Source organism: Vulpes lagopus, chromosome 12 (genome assembly GCF_018345385.1).
Source record: "Vulpes lagopus strain Blue_001 chromosome 12, ASM1834538v1, whole genome shotgun sequence".
NCBI classification, from domain to species: Eukaryota; Metazoa; Chordata; class Mammalia; order Carnivora; family Canidae; genus Vulpes; species Vulpes lagopus.
Genome location: NC_054835.1, coordinates 3,175,514 through 3,193,892, shown reverse-complemented (window position 1 = coordinate 3,193,892; position 18,379 = coordinate 3,175,514). Strand labels below are relative to the sequence as shown.

The window sequence follows — 18,379 nt, the reverse complement described above, 5'->3', positions numbered from 1 at the left end:
TGTGCAAAATAGGATCTAAAGAGTTTAAAAGCTTCCAGAAAGATAGAAAAATCAAAGAACATGTTTTCTTTTTTAGTCTAATGAGTAACTTCCCATTTATCTGCTGTAGACCTGAGCTGGTTGTTAAGAAGCTACGATACTATGCAAGATTTATTGTAGTTTGTCTTCTGCTCAACAAAATGGATGTTGTGAAGGATTTGGTGAAAGTAAGTGTGCTTTAAAATTACTAAAATTCTAATTTGTAGTTGTATATGGATAATTTTGTTTTTTAAATATATTCAGGGAATAATTTTCATATATGTAAATCATTACAATATTCAAAGTACAGTAACTTTGGACAAGCGTAATGCTAAAAGGATTTTCCTGCAGTCTTCATATTTTAGATACACACTAGCCAGAGACAGTTCTCTTAATTCCTTGCTTTTGTCCCTTAAGTATGTTTTACTTTCACCACCCATCAATAGATTGTTGGGAAATGAAAACAAAAGTTAAAATATTTAGTTTAAGAGAAAATTATTGAAAGGTTAAGTCAAGAGTAAGCATACAATGTTTTACAAAGGTATTGTGAATGAATTTTGATTTTTCCATCCTTTTACTATGTCTACGTCACTGTCCTCCATTAACTCAGGTAATCAGGAGTTAACCACACTTGGGAATCACTCAATATTGCACACCCCATTCTGGTTGCACTCTATAGTCGGTCATTCCTAATTTTTGGTACTCAGGTAGAACATGCTAGTTTTGACAAGTCCTCTTCTGTCTTCCTCCACCTCTAGTTACTATGGCTGTTCCCAAAACACAGTATGATATAAATCCAAAGAAAATCATCTAGATAGTCTTCATTTTTTTTAGGTGTTAAAAATTTGGGGCTTTACCTTTAGAAATCTTCTCTTAAATTAAGTGCTGGTGTAGCATTGAGTAAGTATGAGTCACTCTGTTTCTCTATGAAGATCTTACTGATGTGTATTATTCTGGAGTCTTTTATTTTAAAGCAAAATAAAAGTTTTCTTCTTTGTTTTTGGCTATAAGTGAGGCTATATGTTGATAATAATCAAGCTTCTTAACTATATCAATTTCTGTCAAGAATATGGTGCAACATAGCAATCTATTTTTATGTTTTTTTTTCCTGTAATTATTTTCCTTGTGATATTTTAAAATCAGGAATTGTCAGATGAAATTGAAGATTATACTCACCGCTTTAATACAGAAGATCAAGTGGAATGGAACCTGGTGCTTCAAGAAGTAGCAGCTTTCATTGAGGTCAGCTTTTGACAAGATAGATTGTCATAATTATGGATCAGTAAATGCATATGTGGTATACGTTTTTATTGTGTGTATAAGTCAAGAAGAAGGAATAATTTATTATATTAACTTTTGTTGTAGCCATCAACTACTTACTCCTTTTTTCTCCAGGCGGACCCCGTGATGGTATTAAATGATGATAATACCATTGTGATCACATCTAATCGTCTTGCTGAAACAGGAGCCCCATTGCTGGAACAGGGCATGATTGTGGGACAATTGTCTCTGGCTGATGCACTCATTATTGGTAATTGTAATAACCAGGTAAAGAATTGTGAAGGAATTATACTTAAAATTCACTTTGAAAAATAATGGTTTTTATTGCAGAATTACAGATTATTATTAGAGAATGATTATTTCCTTATAAATATCCTAAATCCATTTGTGAGGAAATGGTTAATTCAATTATGCCATGTCCATATGGATTATATTACAGATATTTACAAGTTTAGAAAGAATTTTTAATTGCAGAGGAAGATATATTTGTGATATGGGAAGTGAAAATAAACTTGTTATTGAGCTATATAAACCAAATTATTTCATATATGTTAACATTGCTATATACATATATGTATAGGCAAAAAGACTAGGAAGAAATTTACCAATATCATAAAAGGTTTATCTCTGAATAACAGAGTTATAGGTGATTTCTTTTTTTAAAGCTTTGCTTTAAAAAAAAAAAAGAAAAGAAAAAAAAAGGAAAAAAAAAAAGATTTTATTTATTTATTTATTTATGAAGGAGAGAGAGCATAAGAGTGGCAGAGGGTGGGGGAGAAGCAGGCTCTCTGCAGAGCAGGGAGCCCAGTGTTGGGCTTGATTCCAGGACTATGGGATCGTGACTTGAGCTGAAGGCAGATGCTTGACTGACTGAGCCACCCAGGTGCCCCAAGCTTTGCTTTATTTAAAAATTTTTTAAGATTTATTTATTTATTTTGGGGGAGAGAGAGTGCATGTATGTGAGCATGGAAGGGGCAGAGAGAGAGGAGAGAGTCTTCAGCAGACTCCCTACTGAGTGCAGAGCCCCACACATGGCACAGTCCCACAACCCCATAATCAAATCTGAGCTGAAATCAAGAGTTGAAGGCTTAACTGACAGCCACCCAGGGGCCCCTGTTTTCTTCTTTATAATTTAAAAAATCTGTATATTTTGCAGTCAGGTAAAAGGGAGGAAGAATTATTTTTAAGTATATTGTCACAGCAAATATCAAATTTTTTTCATGACAGAATATTTCCATGATGATAAGGATTTAAAGTGTCCAGTGAATACATTTTTCTTTTTTTTTTTTTTTTAATTTTTTTTTTTTTTAATTTTTATTTATTTATGATAGTCACAGAGAGATAGAGAGAGGCAGAGACACAGGCAGAGGGAGAAGCAGGCTCCATGCACCGGGAGCCCGACGTGGGATTCGATCCCGGGTCTCCAGGATCGCGCCCTGGGCCAAAGGCAGGCGCCAAACCGCTGCGCCACCCAGGGATCCCGAATACATTTTTCTATATGCATTATTTACACAAGTTTTAATTTTAGATCCTTCCCTCACAACTTTTTTTTGTTGTTATTGTTCATAACTTTTTCTAGTACTTCTCCAATTTTGGCTTTTAAAGCCATTAATTTGCAAAATTAATTTAAATTAAAACACTGCTTGCTTATGAGCAGAAGACACGAACAGACAAATCTCCAGGGGAGACATACAGATAGCCAACAGACACATGGAAAGATTCTCAGCATCACTCATCATCAGGAAAATGTAAATCAAAACCAAAATGAGATATCCTCACACATCAGTCAGAATAAAATAAAAAACACAAGAAACAACAAATGTTGGTGAGGATGTAGAGAAAAAGGAGCCCTCTTACACAGTAGGAATGCAAACTTAGGCAGCCACTGTGGAAAACAGTATGGAGGTTCCTCAAAAAGTTAAAAATCTAGAACTACCCTATGATCTAGTAATTGCCCTACTGGGTATTTACCCCTAAAATACAAGAACACGTATTCAAAGGGATACATGCACCCCTATGTTTATTGTAGCATTATTTGGAATAGGCAAACTGTGGAAGCAGCCCAAGTTTCCATTAATAGATGAATGGATAAAGAAGAGGGTGTGTGTGTGCATCTGTGTGTGTATAATGGAATATTATTCAGCCATAAAAAGAAATGAAATCTTGCCATTTGCAACAACATGGAAAGAACTAGAGAGCATGATGCTAGGCAAAGTAAGTCAGAGAAGAACAAATACCATACAATTTCGCTTATATATAGAATTTAAGAAATAAAGCAAATGAACATAGGGAAAAAAAGAGAGAGGCAAACCAAGAAACAGACTCTTAACTATAGAGAACAAACTGATGGTTTCCAAGGGAGAGAATGATAGGATGAGTGAAATAGGTGATTTGGATTAAAGATTTAATAAAAAATTTTAGGGTGTCTGGATGGCTCAATGGGTTAAGTGTCTGCCTTTAGCTCAGGTCATGATCCTGGGGTCCTGGGATTGAGCCCCACATCAGGCTCCTTGCTCAGTGGGAAGTCTGCTTCTTCTCCCTTTGCCACTCCCCCTGCTTATGCTCTTTCTCCCTCTCTCTCTCTCCCTCTCCTTTTCTCAAATAAATAAATAAAATCTTTTTAAAATAATAATAAAATAAAATTTTAAAAAATTAAAAAAAAAACAAGACACTGCCTACCTGAAGTTCTATAGAAGTATTATTCATAATGGAAAAGGATGCAGCTTTAATATCAGATAGAGAAAATGTATTGAAGAGGTTCTGAAATATAGGCCATAGCCTGTTCCATTAGGCTGTTTTGCCAAAAGTTAGCATGTTTTGAAGGACCTAATATAGGTCTTTTTGTTAAGATGACTACTTTTCATGTTTTTAAAAATACCTGAGGAAGTTGATGGATTGACAGAAATAAAAATAGGTAGAGAAATACAGATAAAGCTGTATACAGAAAATGTTAATGGTATAGGATCTAGATGATGAGTATTGAGTATTACCATACAATTAATTGTCTATCTTTGGAAGTTTTTCTAATAAAACACTGGGGGGTTAAATTAATGTCATTAAATACACATGAGTGTCAGGGGTAATATTACAGTCAGAGACTAAGTCTGTGTACTGCATTAATGGGGAGGTTTGTTTTCTTTGGTCTTCCAGGTTAAGTTTAGCGAACTAACTGTGGACATGTTCCGGATGTTACAAGCCCTGGAAAGGGAGCCAATGAATCTAGCTTCCCAGATGAATAAACCAGGAATGCAGGTGATCTTCTCTCTACATTTGCGATTTTGGTAACACTGTTCCTGCTTCTGCTCCTCATGGAATGCTATTATACAACAAATGCTACACATGTGAATAAAGAATTCTCTTGATGAAACACAAGAGAGATAAGCACAATAAAAGTAACATGGAATTTTTAAAAAGCTATTTGATGAAGAGGATAGTAAAAACAGCCATTGATAATTCATCTGTGAAATACAGCTTGTATGTGTCTTGTTTTCTGTGTATAATATAGGAATCAGCTGATAAACCTACCAGACGAGAAAACCCCCACAAATATCTGCTCTACAAACCAACCTTCAGTCAACTATACACATTCTTAGCAGCATCTTTTAAGGTATATATGATCTGATAATTTTTATTATGTGGGGAAAATGTGCTCTAAATAGAATCTGAGAGTCACTCTTTTCTTTGAATCTTTGAATCAAGAATTTAGATAAAATATGAAATTGAAAACTGCATTCAGAATATCTGATCACAGCTATTTTGGAATGGAAATTGCTTACAATGTTATAACTGCTCCTTACCATTAATGAGAATAGTGATTAATTATCATTCTTCTTTCTCCAGGTTTTTATTACTAAACTACTTTAGGTATAACAGTCAGATTGCACAGGCATGTTATATGTTCAGGGAGCTCTGTGGAGCCTTGTGGTCATCTGAAAGAATTATGAAAAGTAGAAAATTCCTCCCAGCATTTATGTAGAGAAAGCCACAAGCAGGACTTTGTCCTTTAGATCTATAGTCAGAATCCTTACTTCTCCATTTCAGGGTTTGCAGAGAACATTCTCTAACTGATGAGGTTTTTGAAATAATATCTTCAAAACTTTGGTAATAGTATAGATTCATAATGTCTCTTTGTTGTGTAAGCAGTTATAAGTTGGAACCTGTAAGAGTGGTGGTTCTCTTGGAGAAGACAGTAATATATTGAATTAGGTTCTTTTTGTCCCTACAACTTTAAAATATCAGGAACTTTAAATAAAACTGTTTGTTGTTTTGTATATGTGATTTTCTTTAATTTCAGGAGCTGCCTGCCAATAGTGTGCTTCTGATTTACCTGTCAGCCACTGGTGTTTTCCCCACAGGTCGTTCTGATAGTGAAGGTACAATAAAGGAATGCTCCCTGTCGTGAGCAGGGCTTGAATTCTCTTTATTTTCTACAAGACCACGGCCCATAGCCCACAGACCATCCCAAGCTTTCCAAAGAGGCTTCCAAATTGAAACCTGGTCTCTTTGTTGAATTGACAATCTTGTGGATACCCCAGTCTATTTCATTTGTTGAAATATTATACTTTGAAGTCCACAGATCATCAGCAAATTTGCATACTAAATGCATGCCTCACTATCAAGTCTGCCAAAGACACATATATATTACTTAAATATATATGGAAAAACCATGCCTAATGTTCTACTTCACATCATTGAGTTTTTCTGGGCCTTTAGTAGGACATCAGGGAGTCTGGTCAGTGGCTTCATTGTGGCTGAAAGTCTTTGTAGAAATTAGTGCACTTTTATAACTGTGAAAGTTCAAGTCCTCATGATTTTGTTTTCTGTCCTTTTTTGGTTTTTATGGATTCAACCTGAAGAATAATGGGATGCTGTTTCAGAGTCAAAACTTAAAACTATCCAGAATATATGAGTCCAGAATATATGAAATTGTCAGAATAGATGAGTAACTTGGATGTAAATTAGGCAATTAAATCTTTGGACAAAAAAATTTTTTTCTTAACATCCTTAACATTTTCCTCTTCATCTGTTTGTTGAAATTTGCATTCCTTTATACAATGCATGTCCCTGCCATCTTCCTTGCATGACGTATAGATTCTTTTTTAGTGTTAAAATGAAAACAAAACAAAATAAATCCCAGAGTCTTTTCATGGCAGTGATCTTACAGGATAAGATATGACAGTGTTGAAAGTGACACAATCATAAATACTGCTTTAAATTTTTTTGTAATGAAGTTAGTAAGTTTTATTTATAAATGATTATTTCCATGTTTTATAACATGTGCTAGAAACTGGGCCCCTATTTAATATATTGACCTCTTATTTTACTGTTTCAGAGTACAGTAAGTACTAACTAAATGGTCCTTTGAGAGAGATGATTCCTAACATCCCACAGTTACTGTTCCATTTAGACAAGAGTTCAGCTAACCAATGTGACCATAGGAAAGGCTAACTTCAAAACTGGAACTACAGTGGCTGACATAATTAATGACAATAACAGATTTTTATCACACACTGAAATTTGGCATTTCTTTTCTTTAAATGAAGTTTTTATCAATGACAATTTTCAAAACCCATTCAAAATTTTCTCAAATTTTATAATTAGTGGCTCACTTAAAATTATATTTAAGAAATTATTAGGACTTCATTCTGCAACTTTCTTACTTAGATAATTTGGTTGAATGTGAGATTTAACTTTGCTTGAAATGTAAAGATCATTTTGAACTTCCCAGACCTCCATCCCTTTTCTGCACCCAGAAAAATGGGGTGTAGTAGATTCTTGTTTTGTTTCTCATTATATTCTGTTTGAAGAACTGATGAATACTTAAATGATTTTTTTGAATGTTGAAACAGGCAACATGCTGAAATCATTTAAATACCGCATTAAACTAAAATGTTAAATTTTAAAATGATTAAAATGTTTTGTTATTGTCTTCCGTTTGTATCGAGAGACTCGTATAAGACCTTTGTATTTGAGTGTCAGATCAGTGTTATTCTCCAACTGAAGTCTAGAATTCTTCCCTTTGTTTTTATAGGTCCTTATGATTTTGGAGGGGTACTTACTAATAGTAATCGGGATATTATAAATGGAGATGCCATCCACAAACGAAATCAGTCCCACAAGGAAATGCACTGGTATGTATTCTGGTGTCTCTCCCTGTTATAAAAATTCTAGTTCTGTCTTAGAAAATATTAACTAAAATGGGGAGTTTTTTTCTAGTACTGGAAATATTCCCTCAGACTACCATTAATAACCCTTATTTGGATTCCAGTAATATTTTTGTCTCTGACTGTCCTAGGAAATTAGAATTTTTGACTGGTGTATATTTTTTAAATTTTCACTGAGTATTATATGTCAGGCACTATTCAATTATTGGGGATATGTCAGTGAGCAGAATTACAAGTTGAAAGACTGTACATATATACATAAATAATATGTCAGGACGTGATACATGTTAACATCAATACAAGCTTTTTAATAGAAGGTTCTTTTGGTTTGATATAGTATAAGTGAACTTAATTGTATGATTTCAAGTAAATTTCATCTGTGTAAGTTTGCTCTTTTCCTAAATACAACACATTCACTGCTTGGACCATTATTGGCTCTACAATCTCTCTCTAGCTGAGGGATCACCATCTAGTTATAAAGGGGACTGGACTTATCTCAAACTGCATTTCTGATAGCACTTTATACAAAAATGTGTTTTTTTAAAAAAAATTTTATTTATTTATGATAGTCACACACAGTGAGGCAGAGACACAGGCAGAGGGAGAAGCAGGCTCCATGCACCGGCAGCCCGACGTGGGATTCGATCCCAGTTCTCCAGAATCGCGCCCTGGGCCAAAGGCAGGCACCAAACCGCTGCGCCACCCAGGGATTCCCAAAAATGTTAACTGTTCATATTAAAGAATGAGGAAAGAAAGGCAGAGAGGGAGATATTTCAAATTATGTGTATAATAACTAACAGTTCTCCAAGCCATATATTGGTGCTGTCATTGACCTTGGTCGTAAATGATTTATATTCAAGAAAATTATATCTGAAAGATACTGATGTTTGATGATGTTGCTTATTGACACATCATTTTATATATTTACATTAATATTTTTATACATACGTTGTCCGGTAAACCATGGGAAAGAGAGGATGCCCACTAAAACTGTGACCTTTTTAAGCAGTGGCTCTCAAATGTACGTTACTGGATTTTGGGTCCAGTGGGTCTTTCTTGGGCCAGGGAATCTATATGTTTAATAAGCACCCCAGCAGATTCTGATGCAAATGTACAGAGGAAGCATAATAAATAGTAAAAGGGGATCCCCTACTTAGTATCTGTAATATTAAGTTGTAGCTTGACATATTAAAATCTTTGGGACGCCTGGGTGGCTCAGTGGTTGAGCGTCTGCCTTTGCCTCAGGGTGTGATCCCGGGGTCCTAGGATTGAATCCTGTATCGAGCTCCCTACAGGGAGCCTGCTTCTCCCTCTGCCTATGTCTCTGCCTCTTTCTCTCTGTGTCTCATGAATAAATAAATAAAATCTTTTTTAAAAATTAAAAAAAAATAAATAAAAATCTTTAAAATAGATCAAGATTTTAAAAGATTTACTGCAGTACAAATCTGGTTGTGTTCTCTCATCGTAATTTCAGAACATTTTCTTAGAGTTTTTAGATTCTAAAGACGCACCTATGTGCTGTCTTATGTTTTTCTATTGTATGTTTGGTCCATCTTTAAATCTGTAGACTTCTCTTCATCTTGAATATTCCTGAATAATAATTTGCTCTGAATATTTTCCTAGCTAAAACTGCTAACTTATCTATCCCAGTCAAGATAGACATATTTTGTCTTTGGTTGCATTAATCTTTGTTTTCTGCTCAGTGCTATGATGATGAGATCTGGGCAGACCATACTGAGGAGTAAGATTTCTAAGACTTGGCCAGTAGTTGCACAGTTAATCATCATTACCATTATTGTTTCCCCAGCCTTCATCCCGGAGACCTCTACCCTTTCACAAGGAAGCCCCTGTTTATTATTGTGGATTCATCCAACAGCGTTGCATACAAGGTAAGTTCTCCGAGCACCATTGTGCGTGTTAGACATTATGGCACCACCTCGAGGTAAGCAGTCTTAACACAAGCCTTTTTATTTTGCTTTATCTTTTAAAAATTTTACTCAGTTTGTATTTAGTGTTTCTTTTCTTTTGAGGTTGTGCATGCTAGTCAGGATCTGGTGCTATGAATAGAGACAAGAAGAAAACGAATGAATGGACACTCAGTGGAAAATTATAAATTCTTCTGCAGAAAAAAAAAAATTCAAGATTTCCAAGATCTCTGGTGGGAGGTTTATTTTTGTTATATAACCCAGAGTAATTTTCTTTTATAGAGGTAGGAGTATATAGGCAAATTTTATTTTCTAGTTTTCAACCCTTTCCTCTTTTACACCTGAACGGCTGGAGTTTGAATGAATTCTCTATCCCATCTTACACTGTTACAATCTGAATATCAACATAAATGGTTTTAGATTTTTTTTTTTTAATTTTGTAACAGTAAGTAAGAAAAGATGGCCCTGATTGCTGAAATAAGTAACAGTGTTTTAAAGTAAAAGCCTTTGTTTTATATTTTGCTATAGAAGCAGTGTTTTTTAATGACTATGTAAAAACTACCCATAGCGAAACACTTTAAAATTGGATATTAGAATTCAAACTAATTTACAGGAAAATGAAAACAGAATATTTATATGTGGTTACAATATTTCATTAGTTAACGATATGTTCAAAAATATGCTATGAACACAGATCTGCCAATTAAAACTATTTCTGTTGTGGGTGTTCATGTAATTAGATGGAGAAGCAAATATTAGATTTATTTCAGGAGAACAACGGAAATAAATGTCTGCTAACCAAGAGATGACCCCAAGCATATGTTTTCCATCTAATTCTTATGTTTAGTTTCACTTTTTAGAGTTAGTGTCTGAAATTTCAAGAGCATCCATCCTATTTTAAATTTTTCAGCATATATCCTGCTACCCACTTTTGTCAGGTTTGACATTACAACTTTTGATTTTAGGAAAATTACTATATGCTTTCTTAAATCGTGTCTGTGTTTTTGCTTTTAATCTTTTTGAGGCGGTGGGAAGTTGCTGAAGGAAAGAAAAGCTTTATTTGCTAACTTATTTAAACCTATAAAATCAGAAGAGTCCAGTATTTTGTATCTTCACAAAATTCAAAAGAAGCATTCTGTGCCTTGATATCAATGAAAATGAATCATTTGCTACAGTTTAATGTAACAGAGTATGTTGATGTGCCAGGTCAAGTGTATTACTGAATATGATCTAGCATGCATTTAGAGTATTTTAGCAGTCTATTAATTTCTCTACATTTGATTGGATAATATTTAATATCACTTTTTATAATCTCAGGAATATCATTCATTTTATGTGCCTGCTATTTCTAAAGTGCTGTTTGGATAGAGAATGAGTACTGCACACTGATTTTTAAAAACACCATTGTGCATAACTGGAAATGTATTTACCTAACAATATATTGTGATTTAATTGAAAATTTCAATATTCTGACACCCAGGATAACAGTGCACTAATAGAAAGTTTCATTTGTTTGCTTTTGATGGCCCATGCCATATCACTCCTTTTAAAAATTAAATTGTCCAGAACATACTTATCTGCAAATCAGAGCATGGCACAGACCAATTTGGTCTTTTTGAAAATTAGTACTATGCAGTGCCTCTAAATCTAGTATGCATTTCTCTGTGTTAACATAATGAAAGTGTCTGATATTTACTTTTCCAACAAAGCATATGTGAAAAGTCTTAAATTACCATTTTGCACATTTCTAATGAAAAAGAACTCTGTGACTGATGTATTATTTCTTGAGTGCCAACTTTACTATAAATGTTTCCTGAACATGTGGGCTGATATTTCTTCATATAGATACCAACATTTCATGTATATTTCTTTATTTAAATATTGTTTCCTTATTTTTATGGGAATAACTCATGCATATAGTTTAAAGCTGTAGTACTCAACTCTTTCTGTGTATCAAAAACATTCAAGTCCTTCTCAAAACCATCTGTCCCTGGACCCCAACTCCTGTGATTCTGCGTCGGTTGACTTGGTGGGTCCTGGGTGTCGGTGCAATTCTAGTCTGTGTCAAGGTGGGGACCCCTGAGTCAGCAAGTTACCCATGTGTTACCAAAAATGGCAGTTCCTGCTCTCCTGCCCTGTCCCCATTTGCCTTCTTCCAGGGGCCACCAGTTACATCTTTCGTAGCTGATGATTTGGGTATTTAACCATCATTTGTCTAAATAACATGCTCATGTTGATATTTCTTAATTTGCCAGTTTTTGGCATTATGTCCTGATATCCCAACCTGGAAGACAAATTCAGCTCTTTCCTCTTCCTATCCCCAGCTCACAGCTATACCTTCTACCTCAACTTCTATCATGATTTTGATTCACTGAATACTTAGTCCTTATATTATGACAAGTAGAAAATGCATTTAACAACTAAGCCATATAAACTTTTTCTTTCCTGTGCAACTTCCTGCTTTTCCTGGAACAAATAATTATGTAACATTGTTCCTTGTATTTGTCTGAATGTCACACTCATTCAGCCCCAATCTGCTCATCAGCCACCTACATCCTCTTTTAGGTTGTTCGGATGCATCTGTCTCTTAATTTTGTCTTCGTGCCGGATCCCGGCCCCCACCCCCCCAATACCTCTGAACTGGTGCCCTCTGCAGATCCCTCATCCCAGAACCTCATTTCTTTATTATCCTGGGAAGTCTTCATCTTTTCTGTTTCTCAAATCCCATGTCTTCGTCTTGGACTCTCATTTCATTTACTCTCTCATTTTGGTGCAGCATCTCCATGAGCAGCTTCCTAGAAAGGGTGAACAGTAGGTAAAATAGTTGAGATCTTGCACTCCTTTAGTTGTTCTTTAATTTACACCCATGGTTGAATGATGGTTTTGGTAGAGATTAGAAATTATTTCCTCTCAGAATTAGGAAAGGTTTGTTGTATTACTTTCTAGCCTCCAGTATTTCCTAAGAAGTAGAAAAGCATTCTCATCTTGGATTCTTTTATGTGACCTGTTTTCAGTGTCTGGAAATTCAGGAAACATATATATATATTGAGCCCCAGTGTTTTTCAGTTTCTTAAACAAGATTCCCCAGTGTGGGTTTACTTTTTCGTGCTGTTTGGTGTGTACTTCATGAGTCCTTGCAACATGGAAACTCCTCCTGTCTTCTTGAGTTGTTCCATTGACTTCCTCTCCACATCTCCTCTATTCTATCCCAGGGACTTCCTGTCACTCCTATATTGGACTCCTGATTTTCTGGCCCTTTATTTTCCTTCTCCTTTTTGCTCTTGAGGAAATTACATTGCCTTTATCTTCTAACCTGTGAGATTTCTTTTACTTTCTGGAGGTTTCTTTCATAAGATTTGTGTATGTCTGTGTGTGTGTGTATATATATATATAAGATATATGTGGGAACCCTGGGTGGTGCAGCGGTATAGCGCCTGCCTGCCTTTGGCCTAGGGTGGGATCCTGGAGACCTGGGATCGAATCCCACGTCGGGCTCCCAGTGCATGAAGCCTGCTTCTCCCTCTGCCTATGTCTTTGCCTCTCTCTCTCTCTCTCTCTCTCTCTGTGACTATCATAAATAAATAAAAATTAAAAAAATTAAAAAAAAAGATATATGTGCATACACAGACATAATCATCTTAGTTTTTATCTTGGTTGAAATCTCTTCTCTTACCTTTGAAAATCCTCCCCGTATGGTATCTTTTTTTTCTATGTTGATTTGTTTCTCTTTGGTTTTGTCTATATATTTCACGTTAGAGACTTAACTCAGGGTATCATAATGTTTGCTTGTCTGCTCAGATTTAAGAATGGAAGCTAGCACAATGATCGGAATCTCTGAGGTTGTGGATAGGGCTTGTTACACTGAGATGCTCATGTGATGATTTAGCTGGAACACTTAGTTGGGTAATCTCTGATGTCAGTATCTTCAGGTCTTTCTTCACAGTCTGGTCATAATCACCAGAACAGACTCAACTATTCTGCTTGGAATGTAAGGATCTGACAATCAACACCATGCTTTGTTTTTCCTAAAGTTGGTATGTGTGTTTATGTTTGTATATACATGTATCTTTATGTCTTTATTGCCTTACGCTTAAAATATTCTTAGTAATATATGTTCGATGATTAAATGAAGATATGCACTATTATCTTTATTTTGTAGATGAGGAAACTTTGCCTATGGAGGTTAAGTATTTTGCCTAATTGATTCTAGCCACCTTTCTTATTCCAATGCCCATGCTCTCTCCATGATAAGCAAAAGAGGGGTTTTGCATGCTAGTCTGAGCCTCATTTCAGAGGAGAATGAATGATTGAAATACCAAGATCTGTATAACACTCTATGGCCCACACTTTGGCTCTCAAATTGTCATTAGGGAATGGGCAAGTTGAAGGGGCTTTATCTGTAGTTATGTAGTACTAGTGGGGGTAAAATAAATGCCTCAGCCATTTTGGGCAACATATCTTTTAGTTCTGCTTTCTTTTCTTTGGAAGAAGAAAATCCTTTGAGTATTTAAATATTTGTGACAGAGCTGGATCTCTGCCACTGAACTTGACTTAATGCATTTGTCACAGCAGTGATTTTTGTGTAAACAGCCCCATCCTAAAGTATTTGATTGATGGCTGCAGATTGCCACAGTCCATTTACCTTCCTTCCTAAGCAGAACATCTTAGAGCTCTTCTACCAGTCATCTGCACTCATTCCGTTTCTTTTTTTCTTCTTTGAAAGACTCTCTCTCTCTCTCTATCTCTTTTATTTTTGGTGTTCTGTACTTACACTGTGATATGTCTACATTTTGTTTCTTTATATTTAACCTATTGTGATTTGTTGGATTTTTTTTAATAGGTACATTGGATTTTTTTCATAATTGCTGGGAAGTTCTCAACCATTATCTCTACAAATATTGGCTGTACCCGGCTTCTCTCTCATTCCCTTCTGGAACTAATTATATGTGTATATATATATTTTTAAGATTTTATTTATTCATGAGAGACACAGAAAGAAAGAGATGCAGAGACATAGGCAAAGAGAGAAGCAGGCTCCATGCAGGGAGCCTGACGTCGGACTCGATCCTGGAACTCCAGGATCACGCCCTGGGCTGAAGGCAGGCGCTCAACCACTGAGCCACCCAGGCATCCCTATATGTGTGTATTTATTAGCACAGCATTCTCACTGTGTCTTGCATATCTCTTGACTTCTCTTCTACATTTTCTTACTTTTTTGTGTATTTGGTTGAGATTTGGATAATTTGTTCTGATCGTTCAGTTCACAAATTCTTTCTTTAACTATGATTAATTTGCTTTTAAACCCATCTGTTGAGTTTTATATTGATTGGGTTTTATTTCTAGAAGTTCTATTTGGTTCTTTTTAAAATAACCCATTACCCTTTTTATAATTTCCTCTTTTCTTTTTTCAAGTTTGTTCTTTTTTTCTCTCAACTTAATAAGCATACTCATTTTATTATTTATTATCTATCTGATAATTCTTATACCTAAAATCTACTTTTGCTGCTGAAAGACACCCTTTGGTATTTTTTTTTTTTTTTTTTTTTTAAGATTCTATTTATTTATTCATGAGAGACACAGAGAGAGAGGCAGAGACACAGGCAGAGGAATAAGCAGGCTCCATGCAGGGAGCCTGATGTGGGACTTGATCCCCAGTCTCCAGGATCACGCCCTCGGTTGAAGGAGGCGCTAAACTGCTGAGCCACCAGAGCTGCCCATATTTTTGTATTCTTGAATGCCTGATGACCTTTGACAAATTTCTTCTCTTCATCCTCGAAACTATTTGTGGGAAATTCACTGAGCCCTAGAATGAAGATACTTTCATTCAGAGAAATTATGTATCTGCTCTGGCTAGACACCTAGAGACATTACCATCATGGGACCATGTTTTTAGGGTTACCTACACAGTATGAATTTGGGCTGCAAGCATGCAAGAATGGGGGCACCTGGGTGGCTCACTGATTCAGCGTCTGCCTTTGGCTCAGGGTGTGATCCCAGAACTCCAAGATTGAGTCCCACATCATGCTCCCTGTAGGGAGCCTGCTTCTCCCCTGCCTATGTCTCTGCCTCTCTGTGTCTCTCATGAACAAATAAATAAAATCTTAAAAAAAAAAATGCAAGGGGGGTAGGTGATAATTACAATCCTCAGGTATATAGGCACCTGTTTGTCTCTGCTCTGTTCAGTATACTGAAAACATTTTCCTTGCAGGCCTCTTGAGAAGTGCTCATGGGGGAAGGAAGGTGAAAAGTTTCGGTTCATCCTTACACGAAGGTGTAGCCCTTTGGGACTCTAATTTATCAGCACTGGTTTCCTATCAAACTCCCATCTGAAGCAGACTCTGAGCTCTCACTTGTGTCCTCTTCTCTGCATAAAATCTTTAAAACCTAAATTCAGCTTGTTTGCCTCAAAAGAGCAAAAGAGGTCTGGAGTCAGCTGATTTCCTCTGTTTCTTCCACGCTGTTTCCATGTCTCTGTGACTTCCTGTCATTGGAGTGGCCCTGGCTTCTGTTTTTTCCAGCCACAACTCACTCCCTTGATGCCCTTATTCAGTTTCATGACTTTAATTACAATCACTATGTTGACCATTTCCAAGCCTGTCTCCAGCCCAGACCTTTCTCTGTTACTGCAGACTTGAATATAATCTACCTACTCCATCTCTCTGATTGGTAATTTTAAGAGAGATCTCAAATTTCACATGCCCAAGACACAGTCTCTGGACCTCTTACCCCTCTAGCTTTCCCCAGAGCAGTTAATGACTATGCACTTTTATAGTTGCTCCTAGCCCAGATCCTTGGTTTCATTACTTGCCTCCTCTTTCCCTCACACCCACATCCATGTCAGGCTGTCCTCTTGGCTGTGACTGATATATCCAGAATTTTACCACCTCCACTGCCCTCACCCTGGCCGATGCCACCACTGTCTCTCCCCTGAATTACTGTAGCAGCTTCCTGCCTTCTGCCCTTGATCCCCTAGAGTATTCCTGTAAATCAGATCATGTCACTTCTTTACTCAGAATCTCCAGAGGCTCCTCTTAGTCAAAGTGAAGACTTCATATTATCTGCCTTCACATGCCTCTTCCTACTCTCAGAAGCATCTCTGATCTTTTCTCTTGCCAGACACCATATCACTCAGTTCTCTTCAACCACATTGACCTTGCTGTTCCTCTAACACACATGGCAGTCTGCTGCTTAGGATCTTTGTGTCTCTTCCCCCTGTCTTGAATCCTCTTCCAAAGACACCCACATTGTTCTTCAGGTGTTTGAAAAGTTGAAGCTTCTCAATAGGGTCTTCCCTAATTGCCCTATTTAAAATCATATTCCTCCCCTGCGTTCTTTCTCCCCCTCTCTTTATTTTTTCTTGATTATCATGACATTTAGCTTCTATGTAGTGTCATACACTATTTTAAGCACTTTAGAAATACTAACACATTTAATTCTCAGCAACCAAATGTGTTACTTTTATTATTCCCATTTTACTAATAAGAAAACCAAGGGATAGAAAGGTTAAGTAATTTGCCCAAGGTCATACACACAACTAACTAGTAGGTGGCTGAGTTGGGATTTAAACAATCTGATTATAAAATCTGTGCTACTAATCATACTCTATGCTATCTTTCCATATATAGCACTGGTCACCTTCCGTGATATTACATAACTTTTTTGTTTACTGTGGGTCTCTACCTGCCACCTCCTAATCTAAATGCCGGCCCCATCTAAATGCCGGCTCCAGAGAAACAGGTTTTGTGTTTTTCTTTTTAAATCTGTTTTGTTTACTGCTATATTCCTAGCACCTAGAACAGCAGTCAGTATATTCAAGCAGTATTTGTTGAAGAAAAGAGATCCTTAAAAAGAATAATGTGTACTGTTTTAAAGTTGTAAAGGTGTTTTAAAGTATCGGTTAAATAGATAACTTTCTGGGAGAAAATATCTAATGGCTATAAGAAGGAAATCAGAAAAACCCAATCAGGGATCCCTGGGTGGCGCAGCGGTTTGGCGCCTGCCTTTGGCCCAGGGCGCGATCCTGGAGACCCGGGATCGAATCCCACGTCGGGCTCCCGGTGCATGGAGCCTGCTTCTCCCTCTGCCTGTGTCTCTGCCTCTCTCTCTGTGACTATCATAAATTAAAAAAAAAATTAAAAATAAAAATAAAAATAAAAAAGAAAAACCCAATCATAGGGTACGAAATAGAGGGAAATGATCAGAATTATCTCTTCCCACTCCTCACAAGAAAGGCTAGCCCTTTGGAGTTTACCAGTAAATACTTTTAAACTTTTAGAATAAAATACACAAGTCCAAGGCAATGATGATGAGAACTATCCATTCAATAGATCAGTTAGGTCACAAGATCCTTATATAGTCTTAAGCATGTTCTTGGTCTTTCCTGTGCCTCTTTTTCTTTCTCTGTAAAATAGATTTTATGGTATTGTTAAGATTACAAGTTAGGGGGGCAGCCTGGATGGCTCAGCGGTTTAGTGCCACCTTCAGCCCAGGGTGTGGTCCTGGAGACCCGGGATCGAGTCCCATGTCAGGTTCCCTGAATAGAGCCTGCTTCTCCCTCTGCGTGTGTCTGTGCCTCTCTCTCTCTGCGTCTCTCATGAATAAATAAGTAAAATCTTTAAAAAAAAATTATAAGTTAGGATCTATGAAGCCTAGGATAATCCCTGAAAAGTAGCATTAGCACTCAGTAAATGATAGAAATTATTATGATAATGACTGTTTCAAGACACAAATAACACATGAAAGAAAACCCTACCCCAGATTAGTTTATCAATTATAGATTGGAAAAAAAAACTAGCAAATAGATTAATAGGATAATCTAACAAAATTTATCTGAATTGTACATGAATTTTGTGAAAAATCAATCAATATTGTATACTATGCCAATAGGATAAATAAGAAAAATCACATGCTTAACTCAGGGGTCATTTTGTAAAATCTAATAAAATTTAGTACCCATTCTTCTTCATTTTTAATTTATTTATGGATGCCTAT

General features: G+C 36.2%; 1 protein-coding gene across 3 annotated transcripts in view; it reads left to right on the top strand.

The window, feature by feature from the left end:
* SCAI (suppressor of cancer cell invasion) overlaps window positions 1–18,379 on the top strand; it is a 158,148-nt gene that overhangs the window by 118,539 nt on the left and 21,230 nt on the right. For all 3 annotated transcript variants that reach the window (XR_005983072.1, XR_005983071.1, XM_041724840.1), the window contains exons 7-14: window positions 110–206; window positions 1,162–1,260; window positions 1,414–1,566; window positions 4,450–4,551; window positions 4,805–4,906; window positions 5,594–5,672; window positions 7,331–7,430; window positions 9,271–9,352. Coding sequence is in view for 1 of the 3 variants with exons in the window: in XM_041724840.1 (XP_041580774.1) it covers window positions 110–206; window positions 1,162–1,260; window positions 1,414–1,566; window positions 4,450–4,551; window positions 4,805–4,906; window positions 5,594–5,672; window positions 7,331–7,430; window positions 9,271–9,352 (814 nt within the window). In the remaining 2 variants the exon portion in view is untranslated. The remainder of the gene's footprint in view (window positions 1–109; window positions 207–1,161; window positions 1,261–1,413; window positions 1,567–4,449; window positions 4,552–4,804; window positions 4,907–5,593; window positions 5,673–7,330; window positions 7,431–9,270; window positions 9,353–18,379) is intronic.